The sequence below is a fragment of the Misgurnus anguillicaudatus genome, chromosome 17 (assembly GCF_027580225.2).
Source record: "Misgurnus anguillicaudatus chromosome 17, ASM2758022v2, whole genome shotgun sequence".
NCBI classification, from domain to species: domain Eukaryota; kingdom Metazoa; phylum Chordata; class Actinopteri; order Cypriniformes; family Cobitidae; genus Misgurnus; species Misgurnus anguillicaudatus.
In genome coordinates this window covers 8,228,407-8,243,894 of record NC_073353.2, presented here as the reverse complement: position 1 = coordinate 8,243,894, position 15,488 = coordinate 8,228,407, and the positions used below count along the sequence as shown (strand labels likewise).

Genomic DNA, 15,488 nt, shown 5'->3' with positions numbered 1-15,488 from the left:
GATATTCCCATTTTGTTTGTTTGTTTATTGTTTGTTTGAAAGCAGAGGGTCCGTTTTTTTATTTGATATCATTGTATGTTTATATATTTTTAGAAGAACATTTTCCTGGAAGGCATTTTGTGAAACTTTTGTGAACATCACAAAAAAAATGCTTTTGGGCAACTTTTCAAAAAAAGGCTGGCGGGGAATGAGTTAAGTGGGTCTGACATGTTTTGTCACTGTAATTTTTTTGAATGAAACACCACCTTTTTGTTTCAAATCAAATCAAATAAATAGCTCCAGACAAAAGGATCTCGTAGTTACATAAAGCACCATACAGTTGGAAATATTATTTTTTTTCTTGCATTTAATTTCCTCATAAGCTTAAAACAGGTGTTTTGAACATCTCTGTGTTAGGGAGTGTTAGGGAAAATTACTTTTAAAAGTAATGCCTTACAATATTAAGTAAGGCAAAAAAGTAACTAATTGCGTTACTTAGTTACTTTTCATGTAAAGTAATGCTTACATTACTTTTAAGTTACTTTTAAGTTACTTTTTTCTTACTTTGCAGGTATTTTTTATGACTACAAGTATAAGTTACTTTACTCGTTACTTCAGAAAAGTAATATTATTACGTAATGCATGTTACTTGCAATGTCCCCAACACTGTCCAGCACAAGTATTTAATTGATCCATTTTAATGAACTAGCACTATGGCTGCAACTTGTTTGTACACAAGCACTGAGTTTCCCATTTCAAAGCAAATATTTAATTTCCTAAAATATAAACAAATATTCTCAAGAAACTAAAACGTTATCTACATTTATAGCTCTACAAGAAACATCATTTCTGGTAAGGCTTTCCAAGCCCTCTGTAATCATTCAGTCAGATGAGGATTTCCTGTCAAGATTTACTACAATAGTAAACCAGTGTTCTGGAAACTAACAAGACCAAATTTGCTTTGTGCACAAAACTTTATTTTTTAAGTCATTGAAGTTAAAATTAAGTTAAAACTGTTTGTGTTACTGTACATGTGTTCTCATATATTCCAGTTTTATGAACCTTGGACCTCTTTCTCCAATCCCTATGAACACGTGACTTGGTAAATATGTGACTGATTTCTGTACTTTAATTATTTCAGAGCACCAGTGAATAAGCTGACACTCTGTGGTGGTTTTTCTACTGCCTGAGTAAATCCAGGCCTTGTCTAAAGGCCCGTTTGGACTTCTCATTACTGCTTGGGCCAGTCAGGGCTTTACTATTGTTTTCGAGCACTGATATGGACCGCAGGGTGGTGACAGTCCTCTTATGACCATTGAATAAAAAGGGGCATTCAGAATGATAAACATGTAATGCAGCGGTCTCAAAGTCAACTTGGCTTGGCTTTCTGAGATTGACATTGAATGTCAACATTGGCTTTCAGAGATCATGCACCCCGCCTTTAATACATTTACTGTATGCATTGTTCAATATCTTACCAACCATCATGAAGCACTACTGTTTCAACTTAATTTTGATCTTTTAGTCGCAAAATATTTTCCATTTGTGTTATTTAAAGTATTGATAAATTTACTACTGTATTATTGTGGAAAAAATATTAATGCGTGAGTAAGTGACCCAAAATCTCAATATTTATGTAAGATAGTTGGACAGATTTTTTTTAAATTCTTGCTCTATATGTATTTGCATAGCAGGCTAGATAAACAATACAGTATATGAATTATATTTCATTATATACATATTATACTCATAACAAATTGTATTTCTTGTGATGTTCAACTGCCATTACTACTGTTTGATTGGTTATATATAAGTTCCTCTAATATACATGGTCAATTAAATATACTGTAATTATATTTGTGCACATTCATGATAAAAGAACAACATTAGTAACTAGGCATATACGGTATGTGACCCTTTCTGTGAAAACTCAGCTAAAGTCTTTTTTTTAGAGATTAACCATTTTTACATAAGTCATCCTACTTAAAAACATTCTGTGAAAATATGACCTTGATATATTTAATATTGACTGAGTGAGGGCATGTCGAAGCCTGAAATTAAAATGAATTAAGATAATGAGAAAAGCCGTATGTGGCCGTAATGATACAGTTTCCATTTTACATTGCTGTGACTTTCATTACATTATATCACATTTATATTATATTACAATTATCTTACATGCCGTTAGCGGACATTTTGATCCAAAGCAAGTTACAGTGTGACGGGACACATTTGGGGTTCATTTTTTTTCTAATCAGTACATGTGCTTCATAAGAATCAAACCCTTGGGGTTGCTCTACTAATAAAGGAAGACTGAGGAGTACTCAGGGACACCTCTAAAATTATTCTTACATTGAACAAGTCAGATCCCAGGCTTAAAAAGCTGCGATACTAGAGCAGTCTATGAATGTTCCATACTGTACATAACAAAATGAGAAATGTACAGATCAAGATCTATTGAAATCACCTAATGTGCTTGAATGACAGAGCATTGCTGCTTGAAAAAGGCCTCACTGTATTTCATTCATTCTTGAGTGTTTTACATCCTGACCATTGAGGTGAGCACAAACTATCCCAAGCCAGGGCTCCTCTGGGACTTTCGGTCTGGGCAATCAGTGCATGAAAATTATTGAGCGGCCCTGCTGCTATGATTTCAAACAAAGCCTAGCAAGAAAACACATTACCCATCTGATCCTATGGGTATTGCAAAACCCACCATTATTATCACCATTGTAAAAAAAACCTCACAAAATACTAACACTCCAGCAAGATACACTACTTTAAATGGAGAAAACAGGAGTAGAGATGGGTAAGGATGGTTGTAGTTGTTCACAAATTGACTACTTTATCTATAAACAAAGTCTTTAAAGGGAAGCATTTATAGACACAATCTATAATCTCTTTTCAAAATCAAATTACACTGTTTAGCCTGTCTCAGGCCACAAGTGTTTTTAAGTTAGTGTTAACAAAAAAATCTGTCTTGTGACCACACCACATGATTGAATATTGTCAAGCTATATGTGACCCGTCACGGAAACCAGTGACACAAGTCGGCAGCACAACTTTCGAGATAATGAACGTTTTTTTTTATAGCAGAATCTGTTCAGAATATGAAGCCTCTCCATGTTTGAGATAGCGATTTATGTATATTTAAAAGTGTACATTTTGCGGTTGAAATCGGCTTGTTTTTCTGGAGATTCTAGCGGGGGGGCGTCATTGTCTGTGTGTATTTACATACTGGATAAGCCGCTTTTGTTTTTGCCCCCGCCCCCAAAGGGAACAGCGTGGCTACTTAATAGGGATAGTTCGCCCAAAAATGAAAATAATGTCATTAATGACTTACCCTTATGTCGTTCTAAACTCGGAAGACCTTTTATAATGTTTTTTTAGACCTTTTATAATTTTTTAGACAGTTTATAATGTTTTAACGTTAGATTTAGTCCGAGAGCTTTATGTCCCCTCCATTGAAAATCTATGTACGGTTTCCATGTCCAGAAAGGTAATAAAAACATCAAAAGTAGTCCATGTGACATCAGTGGGTCAGTTAGAATGTGTTGAAGCATCGAAAATACATTTTGGTCCACAAATAGCAAGAATTACGACTTTTTTCAGCATTGTCTTCTCTTCGGGTTCTGTTGTGAACCGCGTGAAGTCACGTGACTGTAGTAACGCGGCTGACCTGTTCCTCAGACATGTTTGGTAAGTTTTTTTTTTCAAACTTACAGTGTGCGTCTCCCCAGACTGTAAAGGAAGCTTGGGCGCACAAAAAAATAAAAAATAAAAGCTGGGGCGCAACAGATAACAAACAGTCAGCCGCGTCGTACGTCAGCCGCGTCATTGGCTTGTTCGACTTTATGCAGCGCCGCAGTCGGATGACGTTAAAGTACCGCGAAAGCTCTTCAAGAAATCTTCAAGAAAGTCAGTTCTTGCAGCACAGCATGAAGTCAAACACACACAAAAAGGTCATACAGAGATCGTTGAATTTGTTATTTAATTGGCTACATGTTTTGTCTATCAATATTTTCCATAAAGTCATTGGCTTATGGAGGAACGAGTGAGCGATTGGTTACATCCCTAAAGGACGTCACGTTTTCGACGGCGCTGTTTGGATTATCTATTATACTACCGCTCTATTTTAAATACAAACTTTGAAGCCGGGTTCATGTGTTTACCGGAACGTAAAGTGTAATTTCACATACAGTGTTACAATATAAATAGTCCTCAGATTGTATATTATATTCTATTACCAGACGTTCATGCGAAATCTGATGTAAACAATAGACTATTTATCTATATTTCACGGCTTATACGCATTTGTGGACAAAACTGGTCATTGGATTCGACTTGTGATCAACACAAAGGTAAAAACTCCTGCTTATTTTTCCATGTTGTCATCCGGACTTCTGACATAAAATACTACATATGATGCTAGAACATCTGTATCTCAAAACAGCTTTACGGGGGTATGGCTTAGCTAAATGAGATGTAAATGAGCCCTATTGTCTCTCCCACAGAAAATAAGTATAACTTTCAGTCTCTATTTTCTCTTTTTGAGTTTTCCTGAGTTCCTATATTCAAATGGCCACAACTTCTACAAATCTTATTAGATTTCCATGTGTTACACATCGTTGGAAAGCTTAGAAACTGCACTTTCAGAATCTGTGAATAACTCAAAATGCCCCAGATCCGACTTGTGTCCCTACTTTCTGTGACTGGTCACATATTTTATCATTGGAACACATTCTGTGCGAACAGTACATAATAAACACAACTGATCAAAGTCTGATCAAGAATCAACATATCAATCAAGAATCTATCTATCACACCTAAAAATTAAGAACAATGCAAAAGCATATATGCAAATGTCTAGCAAAGGTCTATGCATAAACAACATTGCAAAAGTACAGCCGCTTTAAAACTGCATCACTAAACCACATCAGTCCCCGAATCTGCCACAAAACCAAGAATGGAGTCCTTAGGGTTCTTTTAAATCTAGCTTTTGGCTCGGTGGTTTTCATCCGGCTTTAAGGGCTTGTTAAAAAAAACCATTGCACTTTTTGCCACAGCATTAATAAGATCTGATAACTAATCAGGGATCGTGAGCTCGGGGATTGTATATCTTGGTAAATCCAGCCGGAATGTAAACCACTGGCACTCTCAAAGGGCGACTCGAAGCAGCTGTGAACATGGGAATCTGCACAAACAGACAGACATCCGGCTCAAATACTCATCTTGTTTGCTGTTTCATGATCGAATTAGATGGTTCGAAGAATTTCACACAGATTTTAGATCATTGACTCGCTCCATTTCATTTCATAATGGGATGCAATTGCCAAAAATTAAAAAAGCAAAACTGTGCCAATAACAATGCAAGGGTTATAATTTGGATTTTAATTTACAGTAGAGTTACCCTTGATAGCGGATAAAAATGTAAGGTTTCAGCAGAAGCCCCTATAGGTTCAGATCTCTATTGACAATGATAATATATCTGTGGGAAACATATCACAAGTTCACACATATTAAAACACAAATTCACACTCATTCACACACAGGAACACACATACACGCGTGCACATTCATTTGCGTTAACATTAGAGAAATAGTTCATTTGCATTTAGAACATGAATAACACATGCACATTAACGGCTTCACGCCTTTATAGGACTTCCGATAAAGCTGAAAAAAGCCATTTAATGGTATTCCATTCTAATTCCAGCCCTGCTTTCTTATGCACAATCTTCCACAAATGATGAAGGTTGCATTCCACATAACCTTTAATACCAATAATATTCATTTTTATGAATCCTGATTTTCTCCCGATCAGATATTACAACCCTGCCACCAATCCAAACATTTACGAAGGCAGGCATTACTCAGGCAACCGCATGCAGCAGTTGCAGGGAGTAGAGACAAAAGGCCATTAATTATTTAAGAGGCGCTTCCTCAGCGGGTTAAGCATCAAAACCCTGTGTATGACTCATCCAGACTTGAAGTGTTGAAACGAAGGTCTGTACACCTCAAAATATCGCTGTCGGAGGCTCACTCGGGCTCCCTGGCGTAATCAATCCGTTAGCACAGCGGGCCTGCCGAGAGATTTGCGAGTTAGACACATGAGTGTGTGGCGGCGCAGCTGTCACACTCTGGTAATATAAGCCCTTATTAGTGTCCATTAGGCTGCACTGAAACTAATAAGAGATTGTCAAATACATCCAAACATTCACACAACTCCTCACAAAGTACAAGTACTTGGCAAATCACGGCCTTCGTGTAAAGCTTTGTGATCGGGAGCCGAAAGGGTAGAGATCTATTGATGAGACGTATTCTGATAACTAGCTTTGATTTACTTGATCAATCGCTCATAAGTTTATTCTTGCATTCTTTAATTCATGTACTTGCATACTAATTAATTTACTTAATACCTTTCTCACTCAATCTCCGTTTTCTTTACTCATTCATTTCGTTACTTACTAATTTTTTCACTCATTTATGTACTTATGAAAACACTCATTAGCCTGTCATAATCATCTATATCACAGAGGCATACTGATCTCTTGACAGGCGTCTGGTTCTACACATTTCAAATGAATGTTTGGATTGATAAATGGTATAGAGCAGTCACCAGAGGTATTGTATCAGTCCTACATTGCTCTGCCAAACCACAGGCTAGAAAACTAGCCAGCAAAAATGCATGACCACGCACAACTATTTGAAATGTATGGTGAGGCCTCCGACATCAGCAGTTATATTGAGTTTCAGCATGTTTTGGCTGATTCTACGATTCATTCCATAAACGCTCGGTGTGTTTCATATAAATGACATGTGATGAGAAAGAAATTGGGAGAGAAATAGTCTCTGCTAAAGCGTATTAATGAGGAACTTTGCAATTCTGAAATCTCTTAAATTGCTATACGTAATATTTAAATTATTAGCATGTTTGTAAATTAAACGAAGCTAAATATAAAGAATTATTTAGTAGCTGCCCATTTAGGTATTTATTTATTTATAAAACATTTAGGTTCCAAAGTATTCTTTATTTAAAAATTTTTTTGCAATTATAAATAATAATATATATTTAACTTACTTAAAAAAGACATTTCACAAGAATTTTTAAAGGAATATTCCATTTTCTTAAAAAAGAAAAATCCAGATAGTTTGCTCACCACCCATGGCGTCCAGAATATTGATGTCTTTCTTTGTTCAGTCGAGAAGAAATGAAATTTTGATAAAACATTGCGGGATTTTTCTAATTTTGATGGACTTTGGTGGAGCCCAACATTTGATACTTAACTCAACACTTAACAGTTTTTTTTCAACGTAGTTTCAAAGGAATATAAACAATCCCAAACGAGGCATAAGGGTTTTATCTAGCAAAACGATTGTAATTTTTGACAAGAAAAACAACAAATATACACTTTTAAAGCACAACTTCTCGTCATGTAGATCCGGTCGTGATGCGCCAGCTGACCCCACGCAATACGTCATGACGTCAAGAGGTCACAGAGGACGAACGCGAAACTCCGCCCCAGTGTTTACAAGTGTGTTGAAAGAGGACCGTTCCGACGTTGTTGTATGTCAACTGATACTAATTAATGTCTTTGTGTCAGTTTATTGTTTACAATGGTCCGCAAATGTGCGTTTTATATATGTAACACGTGACCTCCCTACGTCACTACGCATTTACGTTAGGTCGCGCTGGACCGGACCTAGACGAGGAGTTGTGGTTTAGAAGTGCATATTTTTTATTTTTCCTGTCAAAAATGACAATCGTTTCGCTATATAAGACCCTTATGCCTCGTTTGGGATTGTTTATAGTCCTTTGAAACTCTGTTGAAAAAAACTGTTAAGTGTTGAGTTGGGTATTGAATGTTGGGCTCTATTAAAGTCCATTAAAATTTGAAAAATCCTGCAATGTTTTCCTCAAAAAACATAATTTCTTCTCGACTGAACAAAGAAAGACATCAACATTTTGGATGACATGGTGGTGAGTAAATTATCTGGATTTGTCTTTTAAGAAAATGGACTAATCCTTTAAGTTGTATTATAACAAGATGTGTTATAATTAAGATGTGTTATAACAAGAACAAATCTTTGGTGTCCCCAGACCATGTATGTGAAGTTCTAGCTGAAAAAATACCATACAGATAATTTATAATAACATGTTGTGAGGTAGGTGTGAGCAAAAATTAGAATTTTTGCGTGTGCCCTTTTAACTCTTTTCCCACCAGCGCTTTAAAAAAAGTAATTTTTTATGATTTTCACAAAAGTTTAATGCCTTCCACAAAATGTTTTCTTACTGTTTGCCCTAAGGAGTTGTTTCTGAGTTTTATAAATTGGGTAGGAGCGAAAATATGGATTGTCGGAAAAACTCGTCTTTGGCAGGGAAGTGTTGTCTTTTAATTGACAAGTTAACTCGTCAATGGCAGGGAATGAGCTAATTGCAAATGAGCTGATCTCTGCACTGGTTGGATAGTGCAGATTAAGAGGCAGTATTATCCCCTTCTGACATCACAAGGGGAGCCAAATTTCAATGACCTATTTTTTACATTCTTGCAGAGAATGGTTTACCAAAACTAAGTTACTGGGTTGATCTTTTTCACATTTTCTAGGTTGATACAGACCCAGCGCCAGACACAAATTCATGGACAGGCATTTCATTTTATCAGGGGGGGCATAAATGAGATCAACCTCACTGCAATGCATAATATCATTAATTATGAATTAAATGGACAAAAACTATCAAGAACTGATATACGCAATACAATGGAGGAGTCGTAAAGATTGTACCTAGCCTACTCAAGCAGTCTAAAAACACACTTTGCAGGGCTCGACATCAACGCTTGTCCCCTTAACAGGGACAAGTGGATTTTTAAAAGGCCAATTAAAAAATAATTTTACTTGCTCAACCGGACAACCAAGTAGCCTAGTCTGATTAAAACGCCAATAACAATCACCAAAACACGATAATGATTCTGCATCCTTTAATCTCAATGGCGACCGAAAGTGCAAACACAAAGTGATTTAACAGTGTGTTAACAAAGTTTTTTTTTTTTTGAGTTTTTAATAACATGATACAGTTAAGCAGCATCACATCACGGTTAAAATGTACAGATTTCATTTGACAGTTCACTAAACAAGTAATTAATATTTAGTCACTTACATTTTAGACGCAATGTTGACTGTTTTTGTTGTTTCAGCAGCGAAAATAGTTCAAAGATCACAGCAGAATCATAACGCGTCAGTCTCACTGCAACACTCAATCGTGTCTTAACGTTAAGCGGTGGCACTATGCTTAGCAAGCAACCAAACATTTCCGCGCTCACTATCGACAAACCAATCAAATACATTTAAAATATTAATTTTTTTCAAATCAGACCAAACACATTTTTTTTTATGAGGAGTTATATATATATACAAAACAATAACTTGAAAAAAAAAGTGCAAGTGAAGGGAGACCACAGACCCCCCAAACCCGCCCATGGCACTGGGTTGATAGAAGCACTGGGGACCCAATTATAGCCTTAAGTCAGATTTTCATGATATGTTTAAGTTATAACTTTCTTTAATTAATAATAATAATAATAATAATAATATATAATGTTAACAATAATTAAATAAAACAAAAATGATATAAATATCTATTAAAAATACAAATCTCTGAATACATTGGAAATAAACCAGAACTTCTCTATTTCACTTTCTAATATTAGATTGTTAAATTCAGTACTGACTAAAACAATAAAAAATAATATAGTTACGCTGCAATATGTCTGAAAACTGTAAGAATAACAAGCAAAGGGTGACGATAACCAGCAATGAAATATAAAACAACAACACGACATCCTTACACTTAAAGCTGCCTTTATGATTTAACCACTAAAGAAGAAGAATGCAGTAGTAAAACATAAGGAACAACAGCACACTCTTGCAGGAATGGCAATGAAAGTGTCGTGTGGTCTTGTTTATCTATGCCATGCAAGTTTCAGACAGATGCATCTCGATGTAACACTCAAATGACCCATTTTGCGGCTGTTCCACATATAGTGTTCCATAACAGACACTGAAATACATACACAAACACACTCATAGCTGCTGAAAGCAAACCAGTAATCACTAAAGCTCTCACATCAAGAAGTGTACGACTGGACAGAAAACAAATATCTATGCATCTATAGGCAGCAGTAGAGAATTTCTCTTGCAAAACATTGATGATGTTTGCCTCATCAATTCTAATATGTTCTAATCATTTCTCGAATAATTGCATGACCACAATTTTAAACGCTTAAATAAAACTGCAATTAGAGCATCTGCATCTTAGTCGCACATGCTTTAAATCACACACACATTGCTATTTTCAATGGCCAACACATTCAAACAATCTATTCTCTGATGAGGTGATGCAGAGAAGTGTTTCACGGGCCTAACTGCTTCAATCTGTCCTTTGAGGCAGCCTGCACCACACATTTCTCCTGTCCTTGGTTAGACAAAACTCTCATATTCCTCTCTCCAGAGCACGCCTGACAGATCAGAGGTGTGTCTGTGTCTGGGAAATATCCATTTGCGCTCTGAGCACAGGACAAATGCTTAACTTACCATGGAGTTTAGAAACATTTCCATTGCGAGCCAAACACTTTGCCATTACGGACAATGAACAGCATAAACAAATGAATGGTATTCTAAAGATTCCTTTGTCCCATTTAGAGCAGTTGTCTACAGAGTGGGCGCGAGTACATTACGCTGATGAAAGGAGGAAAATGGGCCGTGAAATGAAAAGAAAGGAGCGTGTGAGAGAGAAACCCTACCTTGGCAGACGACTCCTCTCTCCTCGTAACCTACGTTGCACAGGCATTTTCCAATAGGCACCAGCCACTCTCCCTCGGCACTGCAGTACATTTTAGGTGCTTCCTCTTCTTTGGAATTGTTGACGCAGGAGCCTTTAACCTCCACCAGTGACTGAGAGTCCGTGGGTACTGTGTCAGGAAACATAGCCAGGTTCCTCACCGTCAAAGGACATTTTTTAAAGTACACCCGGACCGAAACCAATGCTACGCAGGCTCCTACATCCTGGAAAGCCAGGTAAAAGCCCTTTTTAGTCATCGGTCCCACCTCACGGACCTCCGTGTTCAACTTGAGGATGCGGTCACCCAGGTCCATCTGAGTAAAGCTCTCGTCCGCGGCAATGGTGTCTATTTTTGAGAACTGGTGCTCGCGGAAATTACTACCCTGGTCCTCATCTGTCTCTAGGTAGTGCAAGTTGAATGTCTCTTTGCAGGTCAGGACCATGGGAATACTGTTGCAGTCCCTAAGGGTAAACTTGAGCTCCACATAGATCTTCTGGGCAGAATTCCTTGAAATCCAGTTGGTTCTCAGCCAGTTGTTCTGGCTGTACTCCATTACATTGCACACCTGGAACGTCCGGATGGGCGTGTAGTGCTCATCCACCCCGCTAATTTCCTCCCACTGCAAACCAAAAAAAGAAGAAGAAGATTATATCCATTCAAGTGAATAGCTACTGTGCTCCAAAAATGTTCACATGCAAATGATTCAGCATTACCAAACACCTTATTTATTCCTCTGACACATTCGGAATAATTAATTGCTTTAAATTAATAAATCATCTGTTGGGATAATTTATGTGGGACGTAATTAATGAGGCCCTGCATTCATTGGAGTCTCCCTTGTAAAGCTAGTCTGATGTATCGCTTTGTTTGGTCACACGGGGTGTCTCGCAACGCTGACAGAAATATTGATGTTTAATGTACACAAAGCAGAATAAATGATGATCTGGAAGGCTGTTTTCTTTTACAATAATGGAGTAGTGTATGACTCTCCTTCAAGCTAAAGTTTATAAAAGCCTTTGGCTGAGTGAAACAAGGCCTCTGGAGTGGCTAAGAGCTGTTCATTACTCCGCGAAACAAGACTGAAGAACGGCCTGTGATGGCTCTTATTAATGAAACACCTAAAGGAGTTTTTCTTTTTCATTCTGAAGAATTTTATTCATTAGTTTGGACCACGATTTGCCATCACAGCACTTCTTTTAGAAGTGTAACAAATTGACTGAACTCAGCAATCAACATAGTGAAAAATGGCAAGGGCCAGAATCTATTTACATTACATTATTTAAATTAAAACAAGCCTTGCTTTGTTATTTTTTATACAACTTACTTTCATTTAAATAATGATTGAAATTAAAGTTGGAATTTAATGGCTTCTAGTCCATGTCTTTTATCTTATTGTTAATTCGGACTAAAAGTGTGTTTTAAATAAATATATTTTCTTGTAATACTACCCAGGGACGAGGCCAGAATTTTTAAACTTAGTGGACCTCTGTGAAATAGGGTGTACTTCAATGCCTACTCTTAAATTACATAATATTACAATATTAAATGGATTACATTACGTTTTTTAAGTCGTTTTTTATGGATCGGATAATTTTCGGATCAGCAAAAAATGGATATAAGGAAAATAAAATAAGAATAAATCAAGAAATGATACGCATATGGAGGTAGATAAGAACAAAGGTACAAATAAAGTATAACAGTACAATGTAAAAAATACTTTGCTGCCTTAAATTTTTTTGTTAAATCAACTCGGATTTACAAGTCATTTCAACTTACTATTATTTATCTTAACTACAGGTGAGTTGTTATAACTACAGGTGAGTTGTTATAGCTACAGGTGAGTTGTTATAACTTATAAAATGATGTTGACTTTTCTCAACTATATTTTAAAAGTTGTGTCAACTCATCATGAGTTGATTTAACAAAAATTTTTAAGTATTTTTTTGGAAAAGGAATATAATTGAATAAATAATAAAACTCTTAATTTGTCTTCATTGTATAAATTAAATATAATAAACATTTTTAAAGCTACAGAAGTGATTTTCCTTTTGTCTTCTGTTGTTTGATGAACATAATAAGCAGATTTTTTGAGGGTAACGGCCCCTTTAAGTCCGGATAAGCACGGTTCCATATCTCACACACATCTGATTTCTTTCTGTGCATGCCTATAGTCACGTAATTTTTTGATTCTTTTTCGTGATACTGTCACGAATTTAAGCGTTCTTTCGTGATCGTATCACAAATTTCTGGTTATGTGTCATTGTCACGTATTGGTTACTCAACTGTTTTGTCCTAATTTCTTACCATTTTCGTTCGGTTTAGGGTTAGATTTACATAAAATTACATCCTTACCCAAACCCAACTCTAACCCTAACGCCAGGCAACAATGTTTTAAAATGTAGAAAATATAAAAAAATAATTTAGAAAAAATAGTATAAACCAATACTTCAAGTGACATAATGCAAACACCCAAATCTAACCCTAATCCGAAGCAAAAATGGTTTGAAAATAGGAAAAAGCAGTTGAGTAACCAAAAACAGAAATTCGTGATACAATCACGAAAAACCTTGGAAATTCGTGACAGTATCACGAAAAAGAATAAAAAATTACGTGACTACATAATTACGTGACTACATAATTACACGTGAGTACATAATTTTGTGAGACTTGAGTAGCAGCATGAGTGTGTGTACATTCGAGTATATGTGTACCTCTTTGCGCACAGAAAACAGCTCACTTTTAACATCTTGCACTCAAATTGTTTAAAATGGCTTGAATGTTAACATTTGTAAGGTTTAGAAACTTATAACAAATCATAAACTTACTATATTAATAGTTATTTATTTGTAAATTATGCATATATTATTAAAGAGATTATTTTCATTTATGCCGTGACTTTTTTGCTTTTATTTTGTGTATCTTCTGACTGGGTGGGCCAGCCGTCAATCGGAGTGGGCCAGTGTCACCCTGGCCCTTATGTAGCTTTGCCACTGATACCACCTGTGATGTTAACCAAAGTACAACGTTGACTACAAAAAAAGATATGCCATTTGATGTCCTGCATAAAGTGGTAAATATGTTGACACCGGATCCAGAACATCACTTATTAAATGATTTCATGGGATTTGTTTAACAAATGTTATATATTTAAATCCATCCAGAAGTCGTCCACAGATTTTTACAATGGTTATAGGGCAAGCATTACAGACATCTAATCAAGAAATCTGATATTATGTGTAACAAGTGAACAAATATTATGCAAAATGAAATATTAATTCAGTTATTCACTAAATTGCCTGCTTATTACCAGCATAGCTGATGCTCCAAAGGGCTTTTCACACTAAAAACTAATCGTATCCTTTCAAACCACCCATACTTTACCAAGAGTTAATATTAATTCCTTAATAAATTCCCAAACAGATTGTGTTAACATTTATATTTGCATATCTGCGATGTCACTGTGATGGTAAACATAGGGTTGGCGGTACACATTGACTTTCATAGGAATAACAAATACTATGTAAATCACTGCGTGGTTATCATCATTTATTAAAATATCTCAGTTTGTGTTCAACAGAATAAAGAAATGCATACAGATTTGAATTACTCCTTAAAGCCTTCTGTTTTTTTTTACTCCAGTTTAGTTGTTTTCAGTGACCTTTGATAGTATTTTTCACTTTTCCCTCAAACAATGAAACAATTTTGCGCAAAGTGTGCAGATTTTTGTCCCTATATGCACAGCTTGTAATATAAGATGTGCGCTCTTTTAAATCCGGTGCAGGGTTTCATAACCCTGGGTAAAATGCGATGATAATCCTGTTTCTAAATGAGAAGCGTAAAATATTCCTTTACCCAGGGTTAAAAGCGGGGTTCAGAACGAAGATAACTCAGGGACGCAGTGTGTAAAGCCCTCAGACTCCAAGTGTTTGGGAGGATGACTCTACTAAAACCACAAATTCCAAATTAATGAAACATCACATCTGATAAATCTCCTGACAATGTAACGAATGACACCATGATACCATGGGCCAATCTTCCTAACATAACTGCATACAAACATTTTAAAAGCCACATCTGGATGTTTTCAACAGACAGACGCGTTAAGAGACAACACTGGGCAATGGTTAGACACCAATCTGTATTAATTGATGTTTGACTTCTGTTTATAAGACTTTAGTAATTGTCTGAATGTCATTGTACAAGAGCAATCCCATTTTAAACAAGAGGGAAGCAGTAGAGAAAAAAAATGATCCAGCAGTTGGTACATTTGTCAGGTCTGCGGCTGACTCCCCTCTGTGTGTGTAGGCCAACTGCTACTTTAAACTAATAGATTCCCCGACACTCCTGGACAAATTGGAGCAGAGCTTATGTTTCAGACAGATATGTAATAAAATTATAATCCTCCTCTTGCTCAAATTACAATGCTAGTTAGTTAGAGAAGACTGACATTTACTGCTGGTTTCTTTCAGTGTCGCATGAACATTTTCTGTATAGGTACATGCAGCGATCTTTCATTATCATGCCTGCGAGTACAACATTAGAGAGGATTCTTACTTTCTGACTGCTATGATGTCAAAGAAGGCAGAGGAAAGATGTACTTGTATTATACAGGATTATTACAGGAAATGAGAGAAGAACGCTGCTTGCTGTCAAGTACACACTGAAACTAGT

The 15,488-nt window shown here is 36.2% G+C and overlaps 1 protein-coding gene across 2 annotated transcripts in view; it reads right to left on the bottom strand.

The window, feature by feature from the left end:
• epha3 (eph receptor A3) overlaps positions 1–15,488 on the bottom strand; it is a 155,415-nt gene that overhangs the window by 123,444 nt on the left and 16,483 nt on the right. For both annotated transcript variants that reach the window (XM_073854918.1, XM_073854919.1), the window contains exon 3: positions 10,779–11,436. In XM_073854918.1, the coding sequence (XP_073711019.1) occupies positions 10,779–11,436 (658 nt within the window). The remainder of the gene's footprint in view (positions 1–10,778; positions 11,437–15,488) is intronic.